The sequence below is a fragment of the Medicago truncatula genome, chromosome 1 (assembly GCF_003473485.1).
Source record: "Medicago truncatula cultivar Jemalong A17 chromosome 1, MtrunA17r5.0-ANR, whole genome shotgun sequence".
Taxonomy (NCBI): domain Eukaryota; kingdom Viridiplantae; phylum Streptophyta; class Magnoliopsida; order Fabales; family Fabaceae; genus Medicago; species Medicago truncatula.
The window spans coordinates 55818069-55842410 of record NC_053042.1 but is presented as its reverse complement, the minus strand read 5'-3'; the positions used below and the strand labels follow the sequence as shown (position 1 = coordinate 55842410).

Sequence of the window (24342 nt, the reverse complement as noted above, 5' to 3'; positions counted from 1 at the left end):
GGATGGAGAAATGTTTTGAGGGAATTCAAATATTTTTAGGTAAATTTTATTGTTTGGATGATAATTTGAAGAATTTTTAAAATGATGGAAATTTATGAAGTATTTTGTTCAAGTTAAAGTTTGAGAATTTCAAATGACGTCTAAAAGTTAAGAATTTTAAATTTCTTCATTGTTAAAATTTTCCAAGTTTTGCCTTTTAGTAATCATTTTTTCCAAAATTTTCAAAATGACCCCAATAAATTACCAAAAAATTTCAATTTAACCCCTATTTTAATTTCCAAAAAATTGCAATTTGACCCCTATTTTGGAAATTACAAATTTACCCTTCAATTTTTTCAAATTTTTAAAAACTCAGTATCCGATCCAAGAACCGACTAATATGAGGGGACCAATCCCACCGTCCACTTGCAGTGGCTCCATTTAAAAGCCAGAGCAAAGCTTGGATTTGCCCACCGGAATTGGCACTAGAGATAATCGAACCTGAGACATTGAGATGAGCAAACTCCAAGATCCCAAGTCAACCACTAGACCAACCCCAAATGGATAATTTTGTCAAAAATTATAAATTGAGCTCTCAAAAAAAATTGAAATTTGCAAATTGACCCCTATTTTCAATTTTCAAATTTAGCCCCAAAAAATAAAATTTATAAAAGTAGTCCAAAAATATTGACAATAGAATTTTTTTTATTAGTTCATCCAAACAAAAATATCTAAAAATGAATGTAATTTAATTGAGTTATTTGAATTGCTTAAAATTCTAAATTATTTAAAAAATTCAATTACATCATCCAAATATCTAACTCTAAGGAGAATCATTACTCAATTGAATTCACATAGTATAGTCTTGTATTTTTTATTTTTTTTGCCCAAGAGGCTAAGACCATAGAATAAAGTCTTTTATTTTTCAATGACTCTTTTATTTACACTGGACGAATAATTTCTTATAAATTAATTGTACATTTAAAAATAGACTCTTTTTATTTTTTAAGATTCACACACTTTGGAAACACTAAGTAATTTTTAATGCGTGGGAAGTAGATTAGTCATTTACACCAGTCCACAGCCACAACCACGCTCCTGCATGGTTTGCCTGAAATTGGTTATTGTTTGTAAGCTCAAAAAACTGTTTGACTGAAATCTCGATTGAATACATTGACATGGGAATTCACAGTTGCCACATTCCTAAGCTCTTAATAATAAATAGGGCTTATTGATGTGTTTAGCCCTTGCAATTAGGCGGCATTTAAAAATTCGTCCCTGTAATTGTTAATCCTGGCATTTTAACCCTGCAATTGTTAATCGTTTAAAATTTGGTCCTTGGACCAAATTAATCACTGCCACGTCACTAATTTGATGACGTGGCAATCACTGTCACACATGAAATTTCAATTTTGCCCTTAAGAAGAGGACAAAATATTGAAGAAAGAATTGGAAACCCAGGGGTAAATTTGGAATTTCATGTGGCGTGGCAGTGATTAAGTGGGGAGAGGGACGAAATTTTAAACGATTAACAATTACAGGGTTAAAATGCCAGGATTAGCAATTACAGGGACGAATTTTTAAATACCGCCTAATTGCAAGGGCTAAACACATCAATAAGCCTAATAAATAGTACTGCAATATGCCTTTATACCACATTATTCCTTAGAATCGGCCTATATAAATCAACAATACAGCATCTCGGTTTGTTATCCTTTCAACATGGCTTCTTCAACTTCTTCTTCTCCCAACAAAGTGACCCTCAAACTTCTCATTGACACTAAAAATGACAAAGTTCTGTTCGCTGAAGCTTCCAAAGCTGTGATAGATTTTCTCTTTAACTTGCTTCGCTTGCCTGTCGGTACAGTAGTTAAACTACTGACCAAAAATGGCATGGTTGGTAGCATAGGTAACCTCTATCATAGTGTTGAAACTCTGTCTGATAATTATATGGAACAAAACCAAACTAAGGAGGAACTCTTGAACCCAATAGCTCCTGTCTCTTCTGCTGGAATTGCTGGCTTTCTTCCCGCAAATGATGCAGATGCCAATAACATCGTAGGAGATGAAGTAACTTTGTACTATAGATGCTTAAACAGGTGTGCTTATGTCACATGTGATAGCTCAACTCGTTGTATTAATTGCAGTCAAGTTATGGCCTATCAAATGGATTATATTGGAAAGAAGGCTGTCCGAAAGAACATTTCGACTGCGAATGGTTTTGTGAAAGATGTTGTGACATTTATGGTGATGGATGATTTAGTCGTTCAGCCAATGTCAACAATATCAAGCATTACTTTGCTGAACAAATTCAATATCAAGGAGGTTGGTGCGTTGCAGGAAAAGGTTGTTGAGATGGGAATGGATGAGGTAAAGTATATTGTTATTTGATATTTATATTTGTTAAATATGTCATTAATTTTTTTTTAATACTCACATTGCATTGGTTTTTATTTTTATTACAGGGCATCAAGTTACTTAAAGCTTCTTTGCAATCCAAGACTGTCCTGACCAGTGTTTTCATCAAGAAAGATGTTTGAAGAAGTATTTTATGTTTTGTTTTAAGTCTTTAAACTCTTAAGAGGTCAATGTATTTTGGTTTTTATAATGTGGTCGTTGCTTTCTGATTTTGTTCGATGGTTTCTGCTTCATTCGGAAGGATTTATTTTGCTTAAATGTGGTTCCTACTGTGTTGTTCTTATCTTTACTTCATTTGATTCAGAGGTAACTTATACAACTAGCACTAATTAATACTCCTGCTGTTTTAATTATAAGCAAATTTTATTTTTTAAGTTTATTTAATTAATGATGTATGTAGTTTATAATATGGATCACATGCATAATTAATTGATCGAATGAATCTAAAAAGTTAATTTTGTTTATAATCAATAGTAATAGAGGGAGTAACAATTAAACTTTCGCAAAATTTATTGAAAATTTATCCTAATAAATTAAATATTTCATGGACGTCAATTTTATCGATGATTACCTGTATAAACGACGAGCTTTCATGCATATATCATCATTATATACATAAGAAGTTTCCAAGAATAATCTTTCAAAAAAAAAGTTTCCAAGAATAAAGGAGGTTGAAACAGAGCAGATATAAGAGGCAAGCTTGCGAACCTCGTTTTGTACATTTATCATTCTTAATTAGTGAATGGTTGGTATTAATTGTATCTCACTTAAAATAAACGGTGGATGGAAATGTGGTAAATGTGTCGGAGATAGTTGATAGAGCTACTAAAATGCTATCTTGGTTATATCACCACCAACAACAACAAAAATGTTATCTTGGTCATGGTTAATTTGTAGGGAAGGTAGAAGAAGAAATTTGGTTTTCTCAAATTCGTGAAATAGTCTTTTCTCTTGTTTATGAAATAATTTATTTTGGTTAAAATTGAGTTGATTGCAAATTGACTTGAGCTTAAATACATTGAAGTATAATTCTTATCAACTCGTGTTCTTTTTGAATAGCTTGGATCAAAATTGATCTGGATGTAAAATTGCTAAAATGATTTTTTTTTTTTTTGGTACAATGCTAAAATGAATTTTAATGTGTGTATACTTAACTATTCATTATTTCTATTTTAAATAATGATTTAAATCTATGTTGCATTATTAAATTTATTTGTTTATAGAATGTTAAAAGTTTAAAGTAAACCTCTAAAAAAAACTTTTAAAAGTATAATTTATTGAATGAATTTAAAATGTTAATTTTTGTTTAAAATAGTAATCAAAGGGTGCAAGTTGCAATTGTTAGACAATAACCGTGAATTATCAATTGTTGTGGGTGCCGTTTAATTTGAAAAGGTAAACTTATAAACATTTTAGTAAGAGCAAACTTTCATTTTTTCTGTTTTGATCTTACCTTTTATTAATGTATTTATTTCCTTCGAAAAAAATTAATGTATTTATGTGTCCTTTGAAGTAGTATCAAAAGCCTTGATTAATGGGGTCATATTTATGCAATACTTCTTAACTAAAAGGGGGTAGTAACTCTTAGAATATTTCTTTCTTTCCATTATTTAATTGCAATATGAATTTAGAGATAGGCATATAAAAAGTATTTATTTACTGCATTGAAAATATATGTAAATATAGGCTAAAGTTGAGCAAATGAGAGCACTGCAAAATTGGCGAAAAGATTGATATGGCGAGGCAAGATCAGAAGAAAACGTGCACAAGCTGAAGCGATAAAATATAAAAGAAATAGTGTACTTAAGAAATGGGGAGGTGCAGTAGTAAGCATAAAAATAACATTAAATAATAAACTGAGTTTAATTTTTTCTTTTTGTTTGCCAGTTCAAAACCAAAAGGTGTCCTGGGTAAAGGGACTTTCCCGTGGTGGAAAAAAAGTTTCATTTCCTAAATTAAACGACACCATTGTTGTGGCCAGGGGACTTTTCCATTCCAATTTCCAATCTCTTAGTAATAAATACTCCCAATACATTTACTAGTACGATTTTATGTGTCTTCCCCTATCCAATCTAATTAAATTTAATTGCAACCCTCCTTTCAAAGAAAATAAAAAATTTAACTGCAACCCTGTGAATCTGCCTATAAATGAATAGCCTCTGGTTTTATATTTAATGTACACTTTCAATATGGCTTCTTCTTCCACCAAAATGACCCTTAAGCTTCCGGTTGACACAAAGCAAAACAAAGTTCTGTTTGCAGAAGCATCAAAAGCTGCCGTAGACTCTCTCTTAAACATGTTTCACTTGTCTTTTGGCACAGTTTTAAGGCTCATAAGTAGCAATAACGTTAACATGCATTTGGCGGGTAGCTTAGGCAATCTGCATCACACTAGTAGTACTCTCCAAAACCTCAACCAGAATTATGTTCTCTCCAACTTTAGAACTCCAAATGCTAATGATCACAACCTCGGAATTTCGCTGCATAAGTGCCCAAATGGATGCCCTTATGATGTTACATCATGTGATAACGAACTCCTCTGGTGTTGTCGATGTTTGCAACCTATGAATCGTAAAGAAACAAGTGGTGTCACTATGAAAGATCAAAATGTAATTTTCATGTTGATGGATGATTTAGTGATTCAGCCCATCTTAGCAATTTCAGTTATTACGTTAATCAACAAGTTCAATATCAAACAAGTTGGTGCCTCTCAAGAAATTGTGGTTGAGTTTGGTATGAATGAGGTACGATTAATTTGTCCTAATATTATTTTTGCATGAAAACAAAAATTCATGTCATAGGTTGCAAAGCTTTCGTTTTTTAATTATTAACCTTCTTTTATCAATTAGTGTGTTGAGTTGTTGAATACTTCGTTGCAATCTGAAATGGTTTTGATTAGTGTTTTCATCAAGAACAAGAATAAGAAGCACTTCACAATGTTACCAGGACTTAAAAGCTAGCATGGCAATTTGGTCCTTTTGTCTTGTAGTTTTGAGCTACATTGTTTGTTTGGATTGTTCGACTTCTACTTCTACCCCAGTCCAAGACACTCCTTATTTGGGTAAGTTATCACCACTATTTATTTGTACTTGTGTGTTACGGTATGCGATTTTTCAGATCGTATTTTAATGTCACATGATATGGCTTTATAATTGAGACCAATACACTGTGTGTTTGAGTGTGTTATGAGCTGTTTTGTTCCTATGTGAAATTCAAACACTCATAGGAGGCAAGTTTTAGTATGGGCAAATTATCAAATTTTCCCATCTTAGATCAATTTTGTTTTACTTGTAATGAGTTGTACTCCCTATTCTTTTATATTCGGATTTGTACCCTTGACTCAAAATTATAATTTGAACCCAATTAATTTGTTTATTTCTTTATCACAGGGAGATACAATATTTTTTTAACACTCCTGCTAACCTTTTCCAACCCCATTCTCAATAAAAAGAAAACTTAATATAAAAACATAGACCAAAAAATGTGACTAACATTTTCATACTTCAGATTTTATTTCCTTAATCTCCTCAAAAAAGAAAAGATTTCAATTATTTACCCTTCAGATTTTAGTGAAAAACGTTCTTCCAAAAATAAATATTATCACTTTATTTATTTTTATTTTTACATGAATATGACTTGGTTCATAAAAAATAATAAATATACATCGTCAAAATTCATATTATTTGTGAAATAGTTATTAAGGTCATCATTTAATAATACTAAATTTACCTTGTTTTTGAAATAAAAAACTATAAAAATAAAATCAAGAAGTTCATGGCAAATTCTACCACATGCCAAAGGAAATGAACAAGTTCAACTATATTCCTGAAAAACACAAGAATTAAAAAATTAATTCTAAAATATATCCTGTTTACGTCAAACAACAACTCAAATAAATGATATCAATATAAAAATTTATAATAAACAAAGTGAATAGAGAGTTATTAGTTTGAGTTAACCGTTAAAGAAGTTAGTGATTCTGACTTCAAACCGAACGAATGAAGAAATATTAATTTAAATACTAACATTTATCGAGTTTTTCTATATAATAAAGAAAATGAAATATTGATTTTGATAAAAAAAAAAAAAAAAACAGAAAGTAAAACAAAACTGTTTTCAACATGTTCTAATTTTATAAATATATCAAACCTAGGTGATTTGTACAACTTCAAATAATGGTACATCAGTTTTTTAAAATTAAAATTCATCCAAATTCAAGGTAAACATTTAAGAGCAATCTTATCCATTGATCTCTATTAACATTAAATCAATGGCCCTTGTTAAATTGATCTAAGATGGAGAAATATGCCAATTTTCCCATGCTAAACGTTGCCTTTGAAATACGCACGTTATATTGAAAGAACGGTAGTTTAAAGAAATTTTGATGATGATTGGGTTTGTGAAAGGGATTGGACCCTTAAAGGTATATTCTCATGTACTTTGGACTTTAGTTGGATACCAGTAAAATTTGTTTAACATTTGAATTTATTTTAAAATATGAAAATATGACATTGATTGTTTGGATGATGATACATATCAAACAAAACTACATGGTACCATTGTGTTTCCTTAATTGATATTTTTGTTTGTTTGTTTTGCTTTTATAGGTGAGGATTGCTAGCTACAATTCTTTTGTAGGTAACCAACTTGCTTATGGCTGCTCTGCAATCAAAACTGTTATTGGCAAGTTCTTCTCGATGGTGATGTCATTATTTGTGAAGCGCAGTTATATGCTCCATATGTGCATTGTAGGGACAAGGCCGGCCTTAAGGGGGTGCAAACAGCTCTATTGGGCTGGGCCTCCTAAATTTGGAGGCCCAATTTTTATTTATTTTTATATGCTGCATGTAAATAAATTAATAAATATATATGGCGCAATTAAATATCAGAATTGTTCAAGCGGCCCAGCGGTACAATAGTGAGCTTGCATTGCCTTGGAAGTGTGTTCAACACCTAGCATCCATTATTTTTTTATATGTTTTGCTTTTCCTATTTTCTTCTCCCAGGATCCGTGTTTTTCTTTTCCTTTTTTCTTCTTTTCTTTCTTTAATTATTATTTTTTAGTATGTGAGGGCTTTGATTTAGACATAATTTATATGGATTTGAGGCTCATCTATTCTCAATCCTCTCTCCAATTCAACCAAATTCTCAACAAATTGGATTGTATATTTACAAATAAAAATATAATTTTTTTTTTCTTCATATTTTATTAGAACAGTTCTTGTTATTTTTTATCCATACTTATCGTATAAAATAGTTAAACTCTAACAATAAATATTATAATTTTTTATTTGAAAGAACAAGCATGATAATTATTCTCTAAAAAAATATTATAAACCTTTTATTTTGGCTTTGTGCAAACTATGGAAAAAAATAACATAGAAGATTGATAAATATATTCGTTTAAAGTTGTATTTTTATATTATTGATTAGAATATTGATTTTTCTGTGCTAATTACAATAAATATTAGAAATCGTGGTTGGACCTAACACAACCCCACAAAAGCAGCTTGTGAGGTGAGGATTGCCCCACTTATAAACAAATTCTTAGGTCAACTCCTAACCGATGTGGGACTCTTAACAACTTTTTTTTATCGTTATGGATATTATTTTCAATTTAAATAGATAATTGCTCTTTTAAAAAAAATTATGTTTTTATTTTTATTAGAGGCCTATCTTTATATTAGAGTCGAGCCTCCAAATATATAGGAACGACCCTGTGTATACGGTAGTCATTTTCACCTTTGGGTATTATCACCGGCCTCCTTTTAATCCCAGAGCCGAGCCTCCGAATTCTCAGGGACGGTCCTGTGTAGGGATTTCAATGAACTGACTCTGTTTATTCTACTTTCTCTGTTGCAACTTTTCTAAGTTGGTGTTAAAGAATGTATTACAAATCAGACTGAATCGAATGTTTTAACTTACCAATTGAATTCTATAAATAGCTGATATAAAAGTTTATTTTTTTCAATGCAAAATTTACTTTTCATTTCTTTTTTTAGTTCTTAACTTGTGCCCGTGCCCGGGCATAAGTTAACATAACTCATACAAAAATAGTGTATATATGACACATAATCAAGTCAAACATATAGGTTTCTAAACTATTAGTAAAGACTCGCAGAACGATCTCTACAAACACATAGCATATTTATATCTATTGTTATATCTTTTCCAACATTATAGGCTAATATAATCTAATCGTCCTAAATACTGAACATGTTAAGGCTAGAAAACGAGTACAAACCATTCAATATTATTTATCTTAGTTTTCAGAAGAGAAAAACTCTTTTGTCCACATAATCTATTTGGTTTGATCCACTGATGTTTGGTTGAAATCTTGAAGTGTGTTTCTTCAAAAAATTTATATTTAATTCTCTTTGATGCCAATTTTAAGGGCCATAATTTTAGGCGGAGGCTCTTTTAAAAAAAAATAGCTTTCGTGGGTTACTATCATCAAGCTCTGTACTTGCAAATCTCTACTTGAATCAACTATATGCACCATTAATTTCATTGGAGGTGCATCTTTGTTGTCCATATCACTAAAAGATTGATTTTAAGGTGTTTGATGGTGACCTTATTCTCTATACCATCTTTATTTACAAGGTATTCATGGAGGTCATTTTGACTTAGTTTTTTTAACAATTATTTCAACTTAATTGATAAAACAAACTTAGGTCTATCTGGATAACAAGATTAATTTCTGCTTAGATGTTTACGTCGTAACTAAAAAATCTTTGCCCCACTCTAAAAATATGTTTGGGATCGAACTGTCGTCCTCCCTGTTGGATTATGTAGGGGAGTCTCATTGGATTGAATTAATATTGAGTTTATATTTGTGGGGGAGTCTTATTGAATTTAATTAACATTGAGTTTAAGAGTCATAACCTCAATTCTCTCTCTCTCTCTCTCTCTCTCTCTCTCTCTCTCTCTCTCTCTCTTCTTTCCTCTCTCTCTCTCTCTCTCTCTCTCTCTCTCTCTCTCTCTCTCTTAAACACACACACATGTGACTTCTTGCGTATGTGTTCTGACACCAATAATCTCTTCCGTCCCCCATCAAGTCGAACCATACCATTGTTGGATTGTATGGGGATATTGGCGGATCATCCCATTGGATGAAAAATAACCACGCAACTGAATAAGGCACCATGTCTTAATCTAAAACCTTAAAAGACATTAGATTTTTAAGTCCTTTTAGTTATATTTTGTTCAACCTTCAATTTTCTAAACAATGTAAGTCATTCTATTCATTACAATCCCTTTTAAGTGGAAGCTTTTACATCCACATACTATTGTACTTGTACCGTCGTTGTCCCATGCACCAGCGATACACGTCGTCTGACCACCGTTGTCGTGAAGACCTTCGACATGAGGAGTCGGTCGAACTTTTTGTCGAACCTTAAGCTTTGATACCACTTTTGGGTCAAATAAGGGGGAGTCTCACTAAGTTGAATCAACAGTCAACACACTAGGTTAAGAGCAACCGCACAAATGGGTTGGACACCACTTCTTCATGTAAAACTTTAAAACATTGGATTTACGAATCATCTTGCTTATATATTGTTCAACCTCAACTCTTTCATTTAATGTGAGATTTGTACTCACGCTTCACAGATATCACAATTCACAACACTCTCTAGAAAATTTGATATTCCTTAGCTAATGAGTCACACTCATTTAGTTTTTGAATAATAATTTGATTTAGTTGTGTGAATTAATTATATGAAAATGATAACAAGTGTCACCAAGGCGTCCTTTAAAGACCATAAATAGCAAGTTTTAATAATAATTTTTTTTTGTCTATTCAATACATTGAAAATTGAATTATTTTATTTCTTAAAAAAAATAATTTCTTAATTTAGATTTGTTAGACACGTTGACAAAAATCTTAATAAGATCAAAACGATAACTTTTTTTATATAAAAAATGATATTTAAAACTACATTTCTTAGACTTCGTTTTAAAATGAGCGTCGTTTTAGCTTAAAAAAAATTGTTTCGAAATGAATGTCAATTTCAGTTTCCAATGCAATAATAATTTTTTATTCTCAATTGTACCCTTCAATTAATATTATGTTACACTACTTCCATAGTATTATTTTTTGTTTAATGAAAAACAAACCAATAGTTGATTAGAATAATTTGGTAAAATTGCTACGACATTTGACTACTTTATTACATTTCTTATTATGTATACAATTGGCTAAAACGACACTCATTTTAAAACGGATGGAGTAAAATATAACAAAATTGTGTTCAAAATTAGTTACATTAAATGTCACGAGATTTTTGCTAAAATAATCATTCAAAGTTACATTAAATGTTGTCAACCTATGTTGGTTGACATTTTTTATTCTTTGAATAGTGTTAACTTGTGCTCTTAGGACACATGTTAAGAAATTTAAAAAAATAATTTTTTTAAAAATTTTGTGCCTTCAATTTATTAAAAGATTAAATATAATGCACACATTCTAATAAACTATCTCATCTCATATGCCCGTATTTATAAGAAATTAGTTATGTGGATCTTCTTCCCTTAAAAGAAAATTATGTGGATTTTCTAGTAACCTTAGATCATCATGAATCTTTTGACTCGACAAGTGTGGATTTTTCTCCTCCTACACTTAATCTTAAGCTTCGTTTTGATGTAATAGAATGCAACATCCTCAAACTTGTTCTTTAGTTCTTAAAAAAAAAAGTCACTTTTATAAAGTTAACTAAATTATTCATTTTTTTCTTCAAAAAGAAAACTAATTATTCACCTTCTTTAACCGCAAAAAGTGATAGAATCTCTAAAGTGATAAAGATGTTTTTTCTCACAAAATCATTCATATCTAATCTAAATACTCCAAAACATACTGCAAATTGCTTAACTTTTCCATTAGTAAGAGAAAAGTATAATATATGGCAATCAACCAAGAAATTTTGGATCTAATAACAGAATGTGTTAGAATCACATAATACGACAAACCAATATCTGAATAGATAAGAACCAATAAACATCTAATTCAATATTTTAATTAAATAAATTACATATAATGGAGAGAACCTATAAAAAAAATACCGTAACTTATTTGATCATATACTCTAAAAGACATTTATTCCTTCTCAATATTTTTTTTTTGGTACATCCTTCTCAATATTGTTATTAGTTATAAGGTGCAAAGAGAGTTAACTAGTAAAATTAATTAAGAAAATTGCATCAGTTAGCTGATTGCTGATTATATGGTGTTACTATTAATATTCACCTTCATCCTTTGTTATACACGCAAGGATATTAAACAAAAAGTAGCTTTTCATAAAAGAATTTAAAATTTAAAATTAATATTAACATAGTTTAATGGGATACATGATGGGTGTAAATTAGTTTCATACCAACATCTAATGGGAACTTATCAATTGAAGCATAATCCAATTTCGTAAGCAGGGCAGACCTTATCTACCAAAAAAAAAAAAAAAGACTTACAAAATATTAACATAACATTTTTTGTAATTAAAATGAAATGTCTTTTTATTAAAGGATGTTAAAAAAAGAAGGTTAAATTAAATCCAAAAATAGAAGCACATTAAATTTTATTTAAATGAATAATGAATAAAAAACACAGCGTTAGATTACAGATGGGAAAAAGAGAAAGTGAACAGAGGAAATGCACTGGCACGACAAAAAAGCGTCTCTTAATTCCAATCAAAGACGCCAGAACCAAAAGCGCTCTTCTCTTCAGTTTTTAATTCAATTTCAATAAATGACCATGACTTAATTAATTTCTCATCTTTATTAATTAAAACACCGCACACCAATATTTCGCACGTGTCACTACACTCCAACGACTCTTACAAAGGATCTAAACGTAATTTACTTCCACATCATCCAGCTGTTCACACATATACCAACACCATCATTCCCATTCAATTTACCAAAACACCCTTTCTTCCATCTTCCAGCTCCGTGCTGTGTTTTTTCCTTCTTAGTACTTTCACAGCACACGCTCGCTCACACTTTTCTAATTATTTCCTTCCTAACCGAAAACTTCGATAGAAAAAAAAAAAAAAAACAAAGTTGAAGAAGAATCGAAGAAGAAGAGAAGAAAAAACTTTGTTAGAACGGAACTTTGTTGACCGAGTCAACCCACGCGCCGCCACGGTGGCGTTCAAAACGATGTCGTTTCCCCAACAGAAAAAGTAGTTACCGATCTGATTCACAATTCAGTCGAGAAACTTTTTCCAATTTTTGAATTCCGGTGCTGACTAGGATCGGAGATGATGGTTTCTAGAGGTCTATTCGGGTGGTCACCACCACATGTGCAACCATTAACACCTGTTTCCGAGGTTTCGGAGCCGCCGGAGTCTCCGTCACCGTTCATGGACATCGGAGGAGAGACTTCGGCGTCGCAGCAAATGGAAGCGGAGGAGGAGATGGAAGAGATGGAGGATATTGAACCGCCGCCAGCTGCTGTTCCTTTCTCTCGGTTATTTGCGTGTGCTGACCGGTTTGACTGGTTTCTTATGGTGGTTGGTTCTATCGCTGCGGCGGCTCATGGAACTGCGCTTGTTGTTTACTTGCATTACTTTGCTAAAGTTATTCGCGTTCCTCAGGAGCAGGATATGTTTCATAGGTTCAAAGAGGTTCGATTTCGTTTCATTTTTTTTTTATTGCAATTTGAAATCAGTGTTCTTTTTAGTTTTAATTTAGTGAAAATAAAGTGATTTCTACTGTTATATTAGTTTGGTAGTTTGATGTGATTGAAGAGTTGGTTTTTCATGAAAATTAGGTGGACTATTATAGTATGTAGTAAACATGCTTAACTTGTTGATTTAGTCATCAATACATTAAATTCCTTGAGCTATTTGAGAGTGATACTGGAGATTGTTTGGTTGTTCTTTTAGCTTTAATTGGTTAAGTGTTAAGAAAATGGAGAATTGGAGAGTGAGAATCTAGAGAGAAGGATTAGGGGTGAGTGATTAGAACTTAGTTTGTCGACCAAATTATGACGGATGAGATTGATGTCGAAGCTAGTCTTTTATTGGTTGGGGGCGTATCATCTTACGAGCTCTTGTTTTCTATAACCTCTCTAAAACAATAGCTTATGGCAGGATGCAAGCATTGCAAAACAGTTAGGTTTAGTGTTTCGTGGAGGATTGAGGTTTCATTGGGGTTATGTCAAAGGAAGGATAATTTTCAAAGGGAGTGGATTTAGGTAAATTCACAAGATAATTGTGTTTGAACAATGGATGTGATCAATCAAGGACCGTTGGATCAACTAGGGTGGGTATTACAATCATTGTCATATTACTAGTAAACCCTAATATTGGGAAATATATCAAATTAAGCTTTTATATCAGCTAAGTAACAAGCCAAGCATGAATTCAACCTAAATACCGTAAGAGGAGTGCTAAATATCACAGAGGATTTTCCTCACGAATTTCACAGATGGGGTTACGCGTATGTATATTAAAAGAGCATCATATAGTTATCTCCCACTTTGGTGGAAATCATGGAGGGGTAAAATTGAAATGATCCTATCATACTTGTTGGTTGCACATTGTGATTCAACTTTTTCGTGATAATAATTATTTCCCATACTGTAAACAAAAATTACCAAAACAGATTATTGACAAAAAAAAAAATATAATTAGGAGTCTAGTGGGTCTTCCATCACACTACTAAACCCTAATATTGGATTGCGACAATCTTACCTTTAAACACAGGCTTTGTTGATGCTAGCGGGTCTTCCATCACATTGGTATTCAACATTTTACAAATACATAGAACTCAGCTGTTGTCTGCAGCTGCACAGACAACAATTATGTTGAAGGAAAATTGTGACATAATTTAATGTGGTTTGACCTACAACAGACTATAGATTATGTTTTAAAACCTAGCTCTTGGTTCAACTGGTTAATTTAATAATCAGACTGGATGACATTACAAATTTAATTATTCTGAAGGACACCCATTTCAAAAAAAAATATTTTGTAGGACCCATTGTTTGTGACTCTGATGTTAAAAATTGACTTATACTTACTTAATACTTACCCTTGCTGTTGTTTCTTTCGCAGCTTGCTTTGACCATTGTTTATATCGCTGGTGGTGTTTTTGTTGCTGGTTGGATTGGTAAGTTAATCACGAATAATGAATCTTCATTAGATATTGAATATATGTTTCCTGCTGTTCTTATTTTTCTTTCTTGTTTAAAAGAGGTTTCATGTTGGATTCTTACCGGAGAACGGCAGACAGCCGTCATCAGATCAAAATATGTTCGAGTATTACTTAACCAAGATATGAGTTTCTTTGATACTTATGGAAATAACGGAGACATTGTGAGTCAAGTATTGAGTGATGTACTGCTCATTCAGTCTGCACTCAGTGAAAAAGTATGTTTTACTCTCTGCAAATTTATTATTCTTTGTGGTTAATATCTCGACACATGCATCTCAGACAATATGTTTATTGACTTCTAATGATACAGGTTGGGAATTATATTCATAATATGGCTACATTCTTCAGTGGTCTTGTTATTGCTTTTATCAATTGTTGGCAGATAGCATTGATAACATTGGCTACAGGTCCATTTATTGTTGCTGCAGGAGGAATATCAAATATATTCCTTCATAGGCTTGCAGAGAATATCCAAGATGCATATGCCGAAGCTGCCAGCATTGCTGAACAGGTTATTTATTGCTTGATTTATTATTCATTATGCATTGTATTATTGAACAAATGGTATGCTTGAGAGTTAAGACATAACATTCAATGTATCATTCCAATTGGGGATTGTGATTTTAATATGTAGTGAAAGAAAGGACTGGAATCTGTTTGAAAGTCTTTCATATCGTGTAATTGGTTCTGTATTTATCCTAATAATATTATTCATGCTTTAAGGGTCTTACATTTTGTGACGGGGCATCTAAAGAGAAGTTTTGCAAGAAGTCTTTGGTAGAATATGATTTTATCTGTTTTATTTATTATTTTACGGAAATAGAAATGCTTGACGTGGCCGTTACTGAGATGACAACAATTTTTTTGAGAGAAACGGATGATCTTTTGTTCATTTAAATTGGAAGAGAAAACCATGACATAATTCATGAAACATCTGTGAAATAATATGATTCAAAATTTCAACTATAAATATTCTGCTTGTAGTTATGGATTGAATAATATTCTCCAGCAGTCCTTTTTACCACCCATGACCTGTATATGGTGAAATAAGGAGAAATTTCTCTCCTACTTTTTAGCATAAATGGGAGGGTGTAGGGTTAGGCCATTAATAAGGGTATTGATAAAGAGTGCTCTTATTAAATTGTTACAAATACATAGATTAAAATTATTAATATCTTTGGTTGATGCTTCTATTTGTCTACATGCTTCATTGAACCCATTGTTAATTTATTATACATGGAATAGTTTTGAGGTTTACTCTATGGTTGGAAGGAAATACATTTATTTAATTGTAAGATTGGAGATGTTGCGCTTTTATCTTTCTTTTTTCCTTTATATTTGATTTTGGTGAATTGGCAATAATGGTGAAGTTCTCATTATTTGATGAATTATTCATGTGCCGTTGGTTCTGAGTGTTTATAATTTCTTGTGACGCAGGCAGTTTCCTACATACGGACCTTGTCTGCATTTACAAATGAAACATTGGCAAAATATTCATATGCAACGTCACTGCAAGCTACTCTTAGATATGGTATATTAATAAGTCTTGTCCAAGGGCTTGGCCTTGGATTTACATATGGGCTTGCAATATGTTCTTGTGCATTACAACTCTGGGTTGGAAGGTTCTTGGTTATACACGGAAAAGCTCACGGCGGGGAAATTATAACAGCTCTGTTTGCTGTCATTCTAAGTGGCTTGTAAGCATCATTCCTAACTTCTATATTTTCTTATTTGTTTTTATATTTTCCTTACCATTTTTGTTACTGGATTAAGGGGATTAAACCAAGCGGCGACAAATTTCTACTCATTTGATCAAGGGCGAATAGCTGCCTATAGACTATTCGAGATGATAAGCCGGTCATCCTCGTCTTTTGATCATGACGGAAGTGCTCCTGTGTCCGTGCAAGGAAATATAGAGTTTCGGAATGTATACTTCAGTTATCTTTCACGCCCTGAAATCCCTATCTTAAGTGGGTTTTATCTCACAGTTCCTGCTAAGAAAACTGTGGCACTTGTTGGCAGAAATGGTTCTGGAAAAAGTAGTATTATTCCACTCATGGAGCGGTTCTATGATCCAACATTAGGTAATTGTCTTACCCTTCACAGTGCATATTCATGCTATCTCATTCAAATTACTCTATAGGTCATTTCAGATTTAAATGATTTTCCAATCTGTGCTTTCAGGAGAAGTTCTTTTAGACGGTGAAAGATTTAAATGATTTTCCAATTTGTGATTTCAGGAGAAGTTCTTTTAGATGGTGAAAACATCAAGAATTTGAAACTGGAATGGCTGAGGAGCCAAATAGGACTGGTCACCCAGGAACCTGCTTTGCTCAGTTTGAGTATAAGAGACAACATTGCATATGGGAGGGATACCACCACGGATCAAATTGAAGAGGCTGCTAAAATAGCTCATGCACACACCTTTATCAGTTCATTAGATAAAGGTTATGATACACAGGTGAATATCAAATGAAGCCTATAATTTTTTTTTTCTTTCAATTATTTGTAAATTCTCACTCCACTTCCCAAACTGGGGCTTCTGTCTTTCAGATTGGCAGGGCTGGTTTAGCTTTGACCGAAGAACAGAAAATAAAGCTTTCTATTGCAAGAGCTGTGCTTCTAAATCCATCAATTCTCCTGCTTGATGAGGTTACTGGCGGACTTGATTTTGAGGCTGAAAGGTCTGTTCAGGAGGCTCTGGATCTCCTTATGCTGGGGCGCTCAACAATAATTATTGCTCGAAGGCTTAGTCTTATAAAAAATGCTGATTATATAGCAGTTATGGAGGAAGGTCAACTTGTTGAAATGGGTACTCACGATGAATTATTGTCCCTGGGTGGCTTATATGCAGAGCTACTTCGATGTGAAGAGGCCACTAAACTTCCAAAGAGGTCTAATACTGCATGCAATCATGCTTCTGCCTTTGCTTTGCACTATTGTCTCTTTTATGGAAAATATAATAAATGGCTCGTTCTAAAAACAAATATTGTGATGGTGGAAGTGAAATCTGCAATTATATATAAATAATCATTATTTTTTTTTTCTTTCATTAAAGTATTATCATAGAACTGCAATAATATTTATCGTGTTCTAAACAGTTTTCGGGATTTCAAAAGTGATATAGGAAATCATGTATTTGTTTATTGTCATGCAGGATGCCTGCTCGCAACTACAAGAAGACTGCAGCTTTCCAAATTGAGAAAGATTCTTCAGAGAGTCATAGCTGCAAAGAACCATCATCCCCTAGAATGATGAAGTCACCTTCTCTTCAAAGAGTTTCTGCTGTATTTCGGCCTTCAGATGGCTTCTTTAACTTACATGAATCACCACAAGTGCAGAGTCCACCACCCGAGAAGATGATGGAAAATGGTCAGTCTTTGGATTCAACCGAGAAAGAGCCCTCAATAAAAAGGCAGGATAGCTTTGAAATGAGATTACCCGAGTTACCCAAGATTGATGTTCAGTCGGTGCATCGTCAAACATCAAATGGTTCTGACCCAGAATCCCCTGTTTCACCTCTTTTAACATCTGATCCTAAAAATGAACGCTCCCATTCACAAACATTTAGCAGACCAGATAGTTATTCTGATGAATTTTCAGTGAAAATGAACGAAACAAAGGATGCACGGCATCGAGGTCAACCCTCATTTTGGAGACTGGCAGAGCTTAGTTTTGCTGAGTGGCTTTATGCTGTGTTAGGAAGCATAGGCGCTGCAATCTTTGGTGCGTTCAATCCACTTCTTGCTTATGTTATCGGCCTGGTGGTGACAACTTACTATCGAATTGACGACACTCATCACTTGCGGGGGGAGATAGACAAGTGGTGTTTGATCATTGCCTGCATGGGTATTGTGACAGTTGTTGCCAACTTTTTACAGCATTTCTACTTTGGTATAATGGGAGAGAAAATGACCGAAAGAGTCCGGAGAATGATGTTCTCAGGTGCGCATGTTTGTTTTTTAGAATCTCCAGTAACCACCCTGATATATTAAATTTGAATTCTGATTCTCAATTCTCATGAAGTCACATCATACTCTCATTTCTCGAGGTCATGAGTTATCTTCATGTTCTGACACAAATGTGAACTTTTCATTAACCAAATGGAATCAGTTATTTGATTAATAAAATAACATAGTTAACCATTCAATGAAATGACATATTTGTTTTGCTTAATTTATTTGATTAATACTTAACATTTTCAGATGAACATGAATATAATGGGGTCATTGTAAATATTAAAATGTTCTAAAATAACTATTATCATTAACCCAGTTGGGTTGGCCTGGTGGTATTGGCTTGGGACTTGGGAGTGTGCTCCTCCTCAATGTCTCAGGTTCAATTCTCCCTAGTGCCAATTAAGGTGGGCTAATTTAGCTTCTTAAAAAAAAAACTATTATCATTCAAGTTAAATTTTAATATATCTTTTAATTTGATTTGTTATATTTCATGAAATTGTTCAGGCATTGCACAAGATATTTGTTAGCTTTCTTTTAGAACAATTTGAACTTATGAGCCTTACTAAATCTGTTTACACAACATGGCAGCCATGCTACGTAATGAAATTGGATGGTACGATGATGAGGAAAACAGTGCCGACAATTTATCCATGCGTTTGGCCAATGATGCTACGTTTGTACGAGCTGCTTTCAGCAACAGACTTTCTATATTTATACAGGACATTGCTGCAGTTGTTGTTGCTTTTCTCATTGGTGTTTTGCTGCACTGGAGAATAGCTCTTGTGGCTTTAGCTACACTTCCGGTTCTCTGTGTTTCTGCTATTGCCCAGGTATGCATCTACTCTTTTGGTTTTGCCATGTAATATTCTTGAGTGGTTGGTATGCGAACTTTTATTTCTTTTTCACGTCAACTTAGTTTGTGAAAAATATGTCTCTAGCAAAATGCAGCGATTTTGAAATTCATTTTCATCCACGGAAATTCTCATTTATGTTGATTTGTGTTCATTGTTTAATTTCAATTACTAAAAGCTATTGTACTTGCTGTTGCTAAATATGTGAATGACTTAACAATGCTGGCTTAGCATAATGAACTTGTTAATTCGTCTTTATCATTTGCATAATGCACGTACTAAGGCAGTTTCTTTGAACCTTGCAGAAATTGTGGCTTGCTGGTTTTTCAAGGGGCATACAGGAAATGCACAGAAAGGCATCTTTGGTTCTTGAAGATGCAGTTAGAAATATTTACACTGTTGTTGCATTTTGTGCTGGTAATAAGGTAATGGAACTCTACAGGCTGCAGTTAAATAGAATATTTAAGCAGAGCTTTCTTCATGGATTGGCCATTGGTTTTGCATTCGGCTTTTCACAGTTTCTACTTTTTGCTTGTAATGCCCTTCTACTCTGGTACACTGCAATATGTATAAACAAGAGTTATGTAGAAGCATCTACTGCACTCAAGGAGTACATTGTTTTCTCATTTGCTACATTTGCACTTGTGGAGCCTTTTGGATTGGCTCCTTACATACTCAAGCGACGTAAATCTCTCATTTCAGTGTTTGAAATTATAGATCGCGTGCCTAAAATTGATCCTGATGAAAGCTCAGCCTTGAAGCCACCCAATGTATATGGAAGCATTGAGTTGAAAAATGTTGATTTTTGTTATCCTACTCGGCCTGAAGTGCTGGTATTAAGCAATTTCAGTCTCAAAGTCAGTGGGGGACAAACAATTGCAGTTGTGGGAGTTTCAGGGTCAGGAAAGAGCACTATTATATCTTTGATGGAGAGATATTATGATCCAGTTGCTGGCCAAGTTTTACTGGATGGGAGGGATTTAAAACTATATAATCTGAAATGGCTAAGGAGCCACCTTGGTCTGGTTCAGCAGGAACCAATTATCTTCTCAACAACCATAAGGGAAAACATCATATATGCCAGACATAATGCCAGTGAAGCTGAAATGAAAGAGGCGGCAAGAATAGCTAATGCTCATCATTTCATTAGTAGCCTGCCTCATGGTTACGATACTCATGTTGGAATGAGAGGTGTTGACTTAACTCCAGGACAGAAACAGAGGATTGCAATTGCAAGGGTAATCCTGAAAAATGCACCTATATTGTTGTTGGATGAAGCTAGCTCATCAATTGAATCAGAATCGAGCCGAGTAGTGCAAGAGGCTCTTGACACTCTTATAATGGGAAACAAGACTACTATTTTAATAGCTCACAGGGCTGCCATGATGAGGCATGTTGACAATATAGTCGTGCTTAATGGAGGACGGATTGTGGAAGAGGGGACCCATGATTCATTGGTGGCAAAGAATGGTTTGTATGTCCGATTAATGCAACCTCATTTTGGTAAGGCTTTGCGTCAGCATCGGCTTGTTTAGAGTGGGAGTGTAGATGTGAGTAATTGACTAATATTGGTCATGAGAATTGTTTCATGTCCTGCTTGAGTTGAATCACTGGTGATTGCTGCGCTCAATGAAAATTTTAAATGTCAGGTGGAGGTTTGTATGGGAATGATGAAGCTTGGGTTGGCGCACGGCATTGATAGGCATAGGAAGAGGATACTGTAGCAGGAACAATGTAGATTTAAAGATAGGATTTTGAAATTTGGTCGGTTTGAGGATGATTTGGGTTGTGGATGCTGAATTCTTTTGGAGACAACAGTTTAGACTTTAGACTAACGCTATTGTCCCCATGGTATATTATTGATTTGTTGTACAATGACAGGAAGGTGGTATCAACACAAGTTCAGCTCTTGTGACTCTTTTACAGGGCTTCCTTTTTCACTCAACGTCTTTCGAGTCTGGATGATGGAATCACGAACTTATTCATTAATGTATTTTTTTGAATTTGTGAAAATTGTTGTTGTAACCTCTGTACATAATTAGCTATAGTTTAGAGGCATCCATCCAATGCTTGAATTACAAGAGTCACAAGTTTTCTTTTGTTAGTGGAGGTGGGGTCTTTTGTAATAGAGTCAAATTTCCACGTGTATTTTGCCGAAAACAAACATTTATATTGTTTATTAAATTTCAATTTTGTTTTCAACTTATCTACTTATATTAACATACTAAAGTATATTTAAAAACAATAATGATAACTAAACACAAAAGTTGAGACACATATACGACACCATCCGTATATTCACTGTTGCTTAATACTTTTTTTTTTTTTTTTTAATTTCTTTTTCTTCTCTCCCTTGCCTTTAACCACCGTCTCCTTCCTTTACACAAAACCATGTTTTCTTTATCCAAAGCTCTCTCCAGCAACACTCCGGTCTCAATTGAAATGTTCCGGCGATGAGGTACTGGATTTCCGGTCGTCTCCGATCCAGTCGTAAGTTATCCCACCGACATCGTCACTGACAGGTTCGTAGAGAAGATTATCGGAAGGTGTTGTTTTTGGAAAAGTTGTCACCGGTGTGGTTTTAGTGATATGAACAGGTCGTCGGCGGTGTGAGGGAGAAGAGGATTCACCGGCGACGGCGTGAGGGAGAGCAGATCTGAATAGATTGATGGTGGTTGCGGTGGTGAGGAAGACGACACAAAAGATGAGAAGGAATGGTTAGGACGGCGGCGGTTGTGACTGACGAGGAAGGTGATGGTGGTGGTGATGACGAGGATGGTGATGGTGGTGGTGAAAAGCAGTGTGATTGCAGATACCAGAGAGAAGAAGAGATTGACTGACGGGAAGAGAAGAAGGAGAAATAGAAAATGAGAATAAGGGAGTGGTGTTACCAAATTACCCCTCTAGTTCACACTAAAATTACTGTTTTACCCATGGTGTTGTATATGTGTCTAAAATTGTGTGTCTATTTATCATTTCTCATTTAAAAATAACATACTAACGTAAGCTAAGGGAATCGCACTGCTATATCCTAGCTTGAAATTAAAAAAATTAAAAAGAAAAGGATTAAAGTGATATTAGTTGATTTGTCTATTTTATTTATCTTTTAAATTTTTTATTTATGTGTGTGTCTAAATTTTATGCCTAAATATTTGTGTTTATGTAAAACTATCTCTTCGATGCATGAATGACATGTAATGCATTAAGTATATTTCACCGTCACATCTAATTTGTTTTTAGATATTAACGCTTCTTCAAGTGTTAGCTCACGAGTCATGACTTTGGGTAAAAAGTGTAGTCCCTTCAGTCACTATTATAAGTAAAAGTTGACTTTTTAGGTTCATCTAATAAATGATGTATGTGGTTTCTATATAGACCACATACATCATTTATTGAATGAATATAAAAAGTGAACTTTTGCTTATAATAGTGACCTGAGGGGGTAATTTATATTATACCACTCCTTTCATTCTTAATCTTTGGTTTTATATTTTATTTGTCCCAAAGACATTGGTACCTTGGGAGTTTGGAACGGAGGGGAATAGAGGTAGACATGAAAACAAAACCTGCCCCCACCAGACCCAACCGCCCCGCTCCGAATTTAACGAGGAAAAGTCGATTTAATTGAATTTTTAGTATGGGGGAGGGGGATGCTTACACCCGCCCCGCACCCGCTTTTTGAAATTTACTTTATAAATTTTTTAATCTTAACTCTATAAGGGCCAACCTATTTTAATATATTATTACTCTTTAGAAATATATTTATTATAATTATTTTCCTTTTTTGAAAAAAGTTTATGAGATATTTAATTATTAATATAAAGTCTTGTTAACTAGTGCCCCGGGGTACTGGTTAAGGAATCCATAGGTAGAAAAATTGTCTTTGAAACATAAACGGTTACTTTTACTAACTAACTATTACACCACTTTTTAATAAAATCTTTTCTCTTTTAGCTGCTTAACCAATGCTCCGGGGGCACTTGTTAACATTCTCCTTAATATAATTATTATTTTTTGTTGCTATGAAAAAATATGCATTTTTTAAATATTTTATAAAAAATAGAGTTTTCGTGGGTGAGGGCGGGGCCAGGAGACTGTCCCCATTGGGGCCGGGGTTGGGTGTTCAATTTTTACCCCTGATATGGTTTGAAGATGGAGGCGGGTGCATGGAAGACGGGGGGGGGGGGCAGGGATGCTTAAATCCGCCCCCGATCCGCCCCGTTGCCATGTTTAAATAGAGGGTTTTGGGGTTGAAAAAAAAAAACAGCAAATCGAGAAATTTTTAATATTTTTTTATTCTTTTTTATAAAATGATAAATTAATATTTATGATTATTAAAAAAAAGTTTATTAAACTCAGATTAAATTGTTAGTAAATTTTGAATACCATTTATTCTTTTTTTAAGTTGCGCATTCTTATTTGAGCATATGAAAGGATCAAAGTTTGTTAAACTCAATGAGATTAAACTGATACATTTGTCATTTCTGGAGGCAAAATTGTACCGTCTATTTTGTATCCGTTAATTTTAAATGGAATGAAATAAATTAACCTTGTTTTTTCTTTAAAAAAAAAAGACTTATTGAAAGTTGGGTCGATTAGTCTTTCTCCTTGTGTTGTACATTCTCCATGAATATAATTATTTTTAAATTTTAATTAATATCAGGAAATAAAAAAGGGCGTTAAAGATGAGTCAGATTGTACTTGTGGCTTGCAATTGCGTTTTTTTTTAATCATTTTATTCTTGTGATGGCAGGGATACCTATATGAGAGAAAGTCTTGTATAGGCACAAATATTTAGACACAAAATTTAAGCACACACACGTAAATCAAAAAAAATAAAAGATAAATAAAATAGTCACATTAATCAATATCCCTTTAATCATTTTCTTTTTAATTTTTTTAACTTCTTGTGTGTGTGTCTAAATGTGAGGTGTTGGTCTTGTGATCAAGTAAGAGTTTCTCCCATGATCATACACTAAATG

At 33.4% G+C, this 24342-nt stretch overlaps 3 protein-coding genes across 6 annotated transcripts; all 3 read left to right on the top strand.

The window, feature by feature from the left end:
- Positions 1-1655: 1655 nt before the first annotated feature.
- Positions 1656-2587, top strand: LOC25485721 (uncharacterized). The gene is made up of 2 exons (XM_013614998.3): positions 1656-2349; positions 2445-2587. Exons 1-2 carry the CDS (start codon positions 1702-1704, stop codon positions 2517-2519), a joined length of 723 nt encoding a protein of 240 aa, XP_013470452.1. The 5' UTR covers positions 1656-1701; the 3' UTR covers positions 2520-2587.
- Positions 2588-3999: 1412 nt separating this feature from the next.
- LOC25485720 (uncharacterized) lies at positions 4000-7599 on the top strand. Of its 4 annotated transcripts, none has more exons than XR_003007918.2 (3): positions 4000-5141; positions 5247-5458; positions 7005-7599. XR_003007918.2 is itself a non-coding variant. In XM_024772859.2 (3 exons), exons 1-3 carry the CDS (start codon positions 4572-4574, stop codon positions 7016-7018), a joined length of 699 nt encoding a protein of 232 aa, XP_024628627.1. In that variant the 5' UTR covers positions 4000-4571; the 3' UTR covers positions 7019-7599. The 4 variants fall into 4 exon arrangements, 2 of the variants coding, with proteins under 2 accessions (XP_024628627.1, XP_024628623.1); XM_024772859.2 differs by having other exon boundaries at positions 5344-5458; XR_003007919.2 differs by having other exon boundaries at positions 4005-5141; positions 5297-5458.
- Positions 7600-12309: 4710 nt separating this feature from the next.
- LOC25485719 (ABC transporter B family member 20) lies at positions 12310-21550 on the top strand. The gene is made up of 11 exons (XM_013614996.3): positions 12310-13016; positions 14451-14505; positions 14590-14765; positions 14861-15061; positions 15988-16247; positions 16324-16634; positions 16791-17011; positions 17104-17444; positions 17708-18495; positions 19098-19339; positions 19666-21550. The coding sequence occupies exons 1-11, from the start codon at positions 12651-12653 to the stop codon at positions 20893-20895; spliced, it is 4191 nt and encodes a 1396-aa protein (XP_013470450.2). The 5' UTR covers positions 12310-12650; the 3' UTR covers positions 20896-21550.
- Positions 21551-24342: the final 2792 nt, after the last annotated feature.

Bases quoted from the DNA above. Each gene is read 5' to 3' on its own strand.
- LOC25485721 (XM_013614998.3), top strand. From the start codon at position 1,702: ATGGCTTCTTCAACTTCTTCTTCTCCCAACAAAGTGACCCTCAAACTT. The intron at 2,350-2,444 runs GTAAAGTATATT...TTTTTATTACAG, and splicing joins TTGAGATGGGAATGGATGAG to GGCATCAAGTTACTTAAAGC.
- LOC25485720 (XM_024772855.2), top strand. From the start codon at position 4,572: ATGTACACTTTCAATATGGCTTCTTCTTCCACCAAAATGACCCTTAAG. The intron at 5,142-5,343 runs GTACGATTAATT...CAATGTTACCAG, and splicing joins TTGAGTTTGGTATGAATGAG to GACTTAAAAGCTAGCATGGC.
- LOC25485719 (XM_013614996.3), top strand. From the start codon at position 12,651: ATGATGGTTTCTAGAGGTCTATTCGGGTGGTCACCACCACATGTGCAA. The intron at 14,766-14,860 runs GTATGTTTTACT...CTAATGATACAG, and splicing joins AGTCTGCACTCAGTGAAAAA to GTTGGGAATTATATTCATAA. The intron at 18,496-19,097 runs GTGCGCATGTTT...ACAACATGGCAG, and splicing joins CCGGAGAATGATGTTCTCAG to CCATGCTACGTAATGAAATT.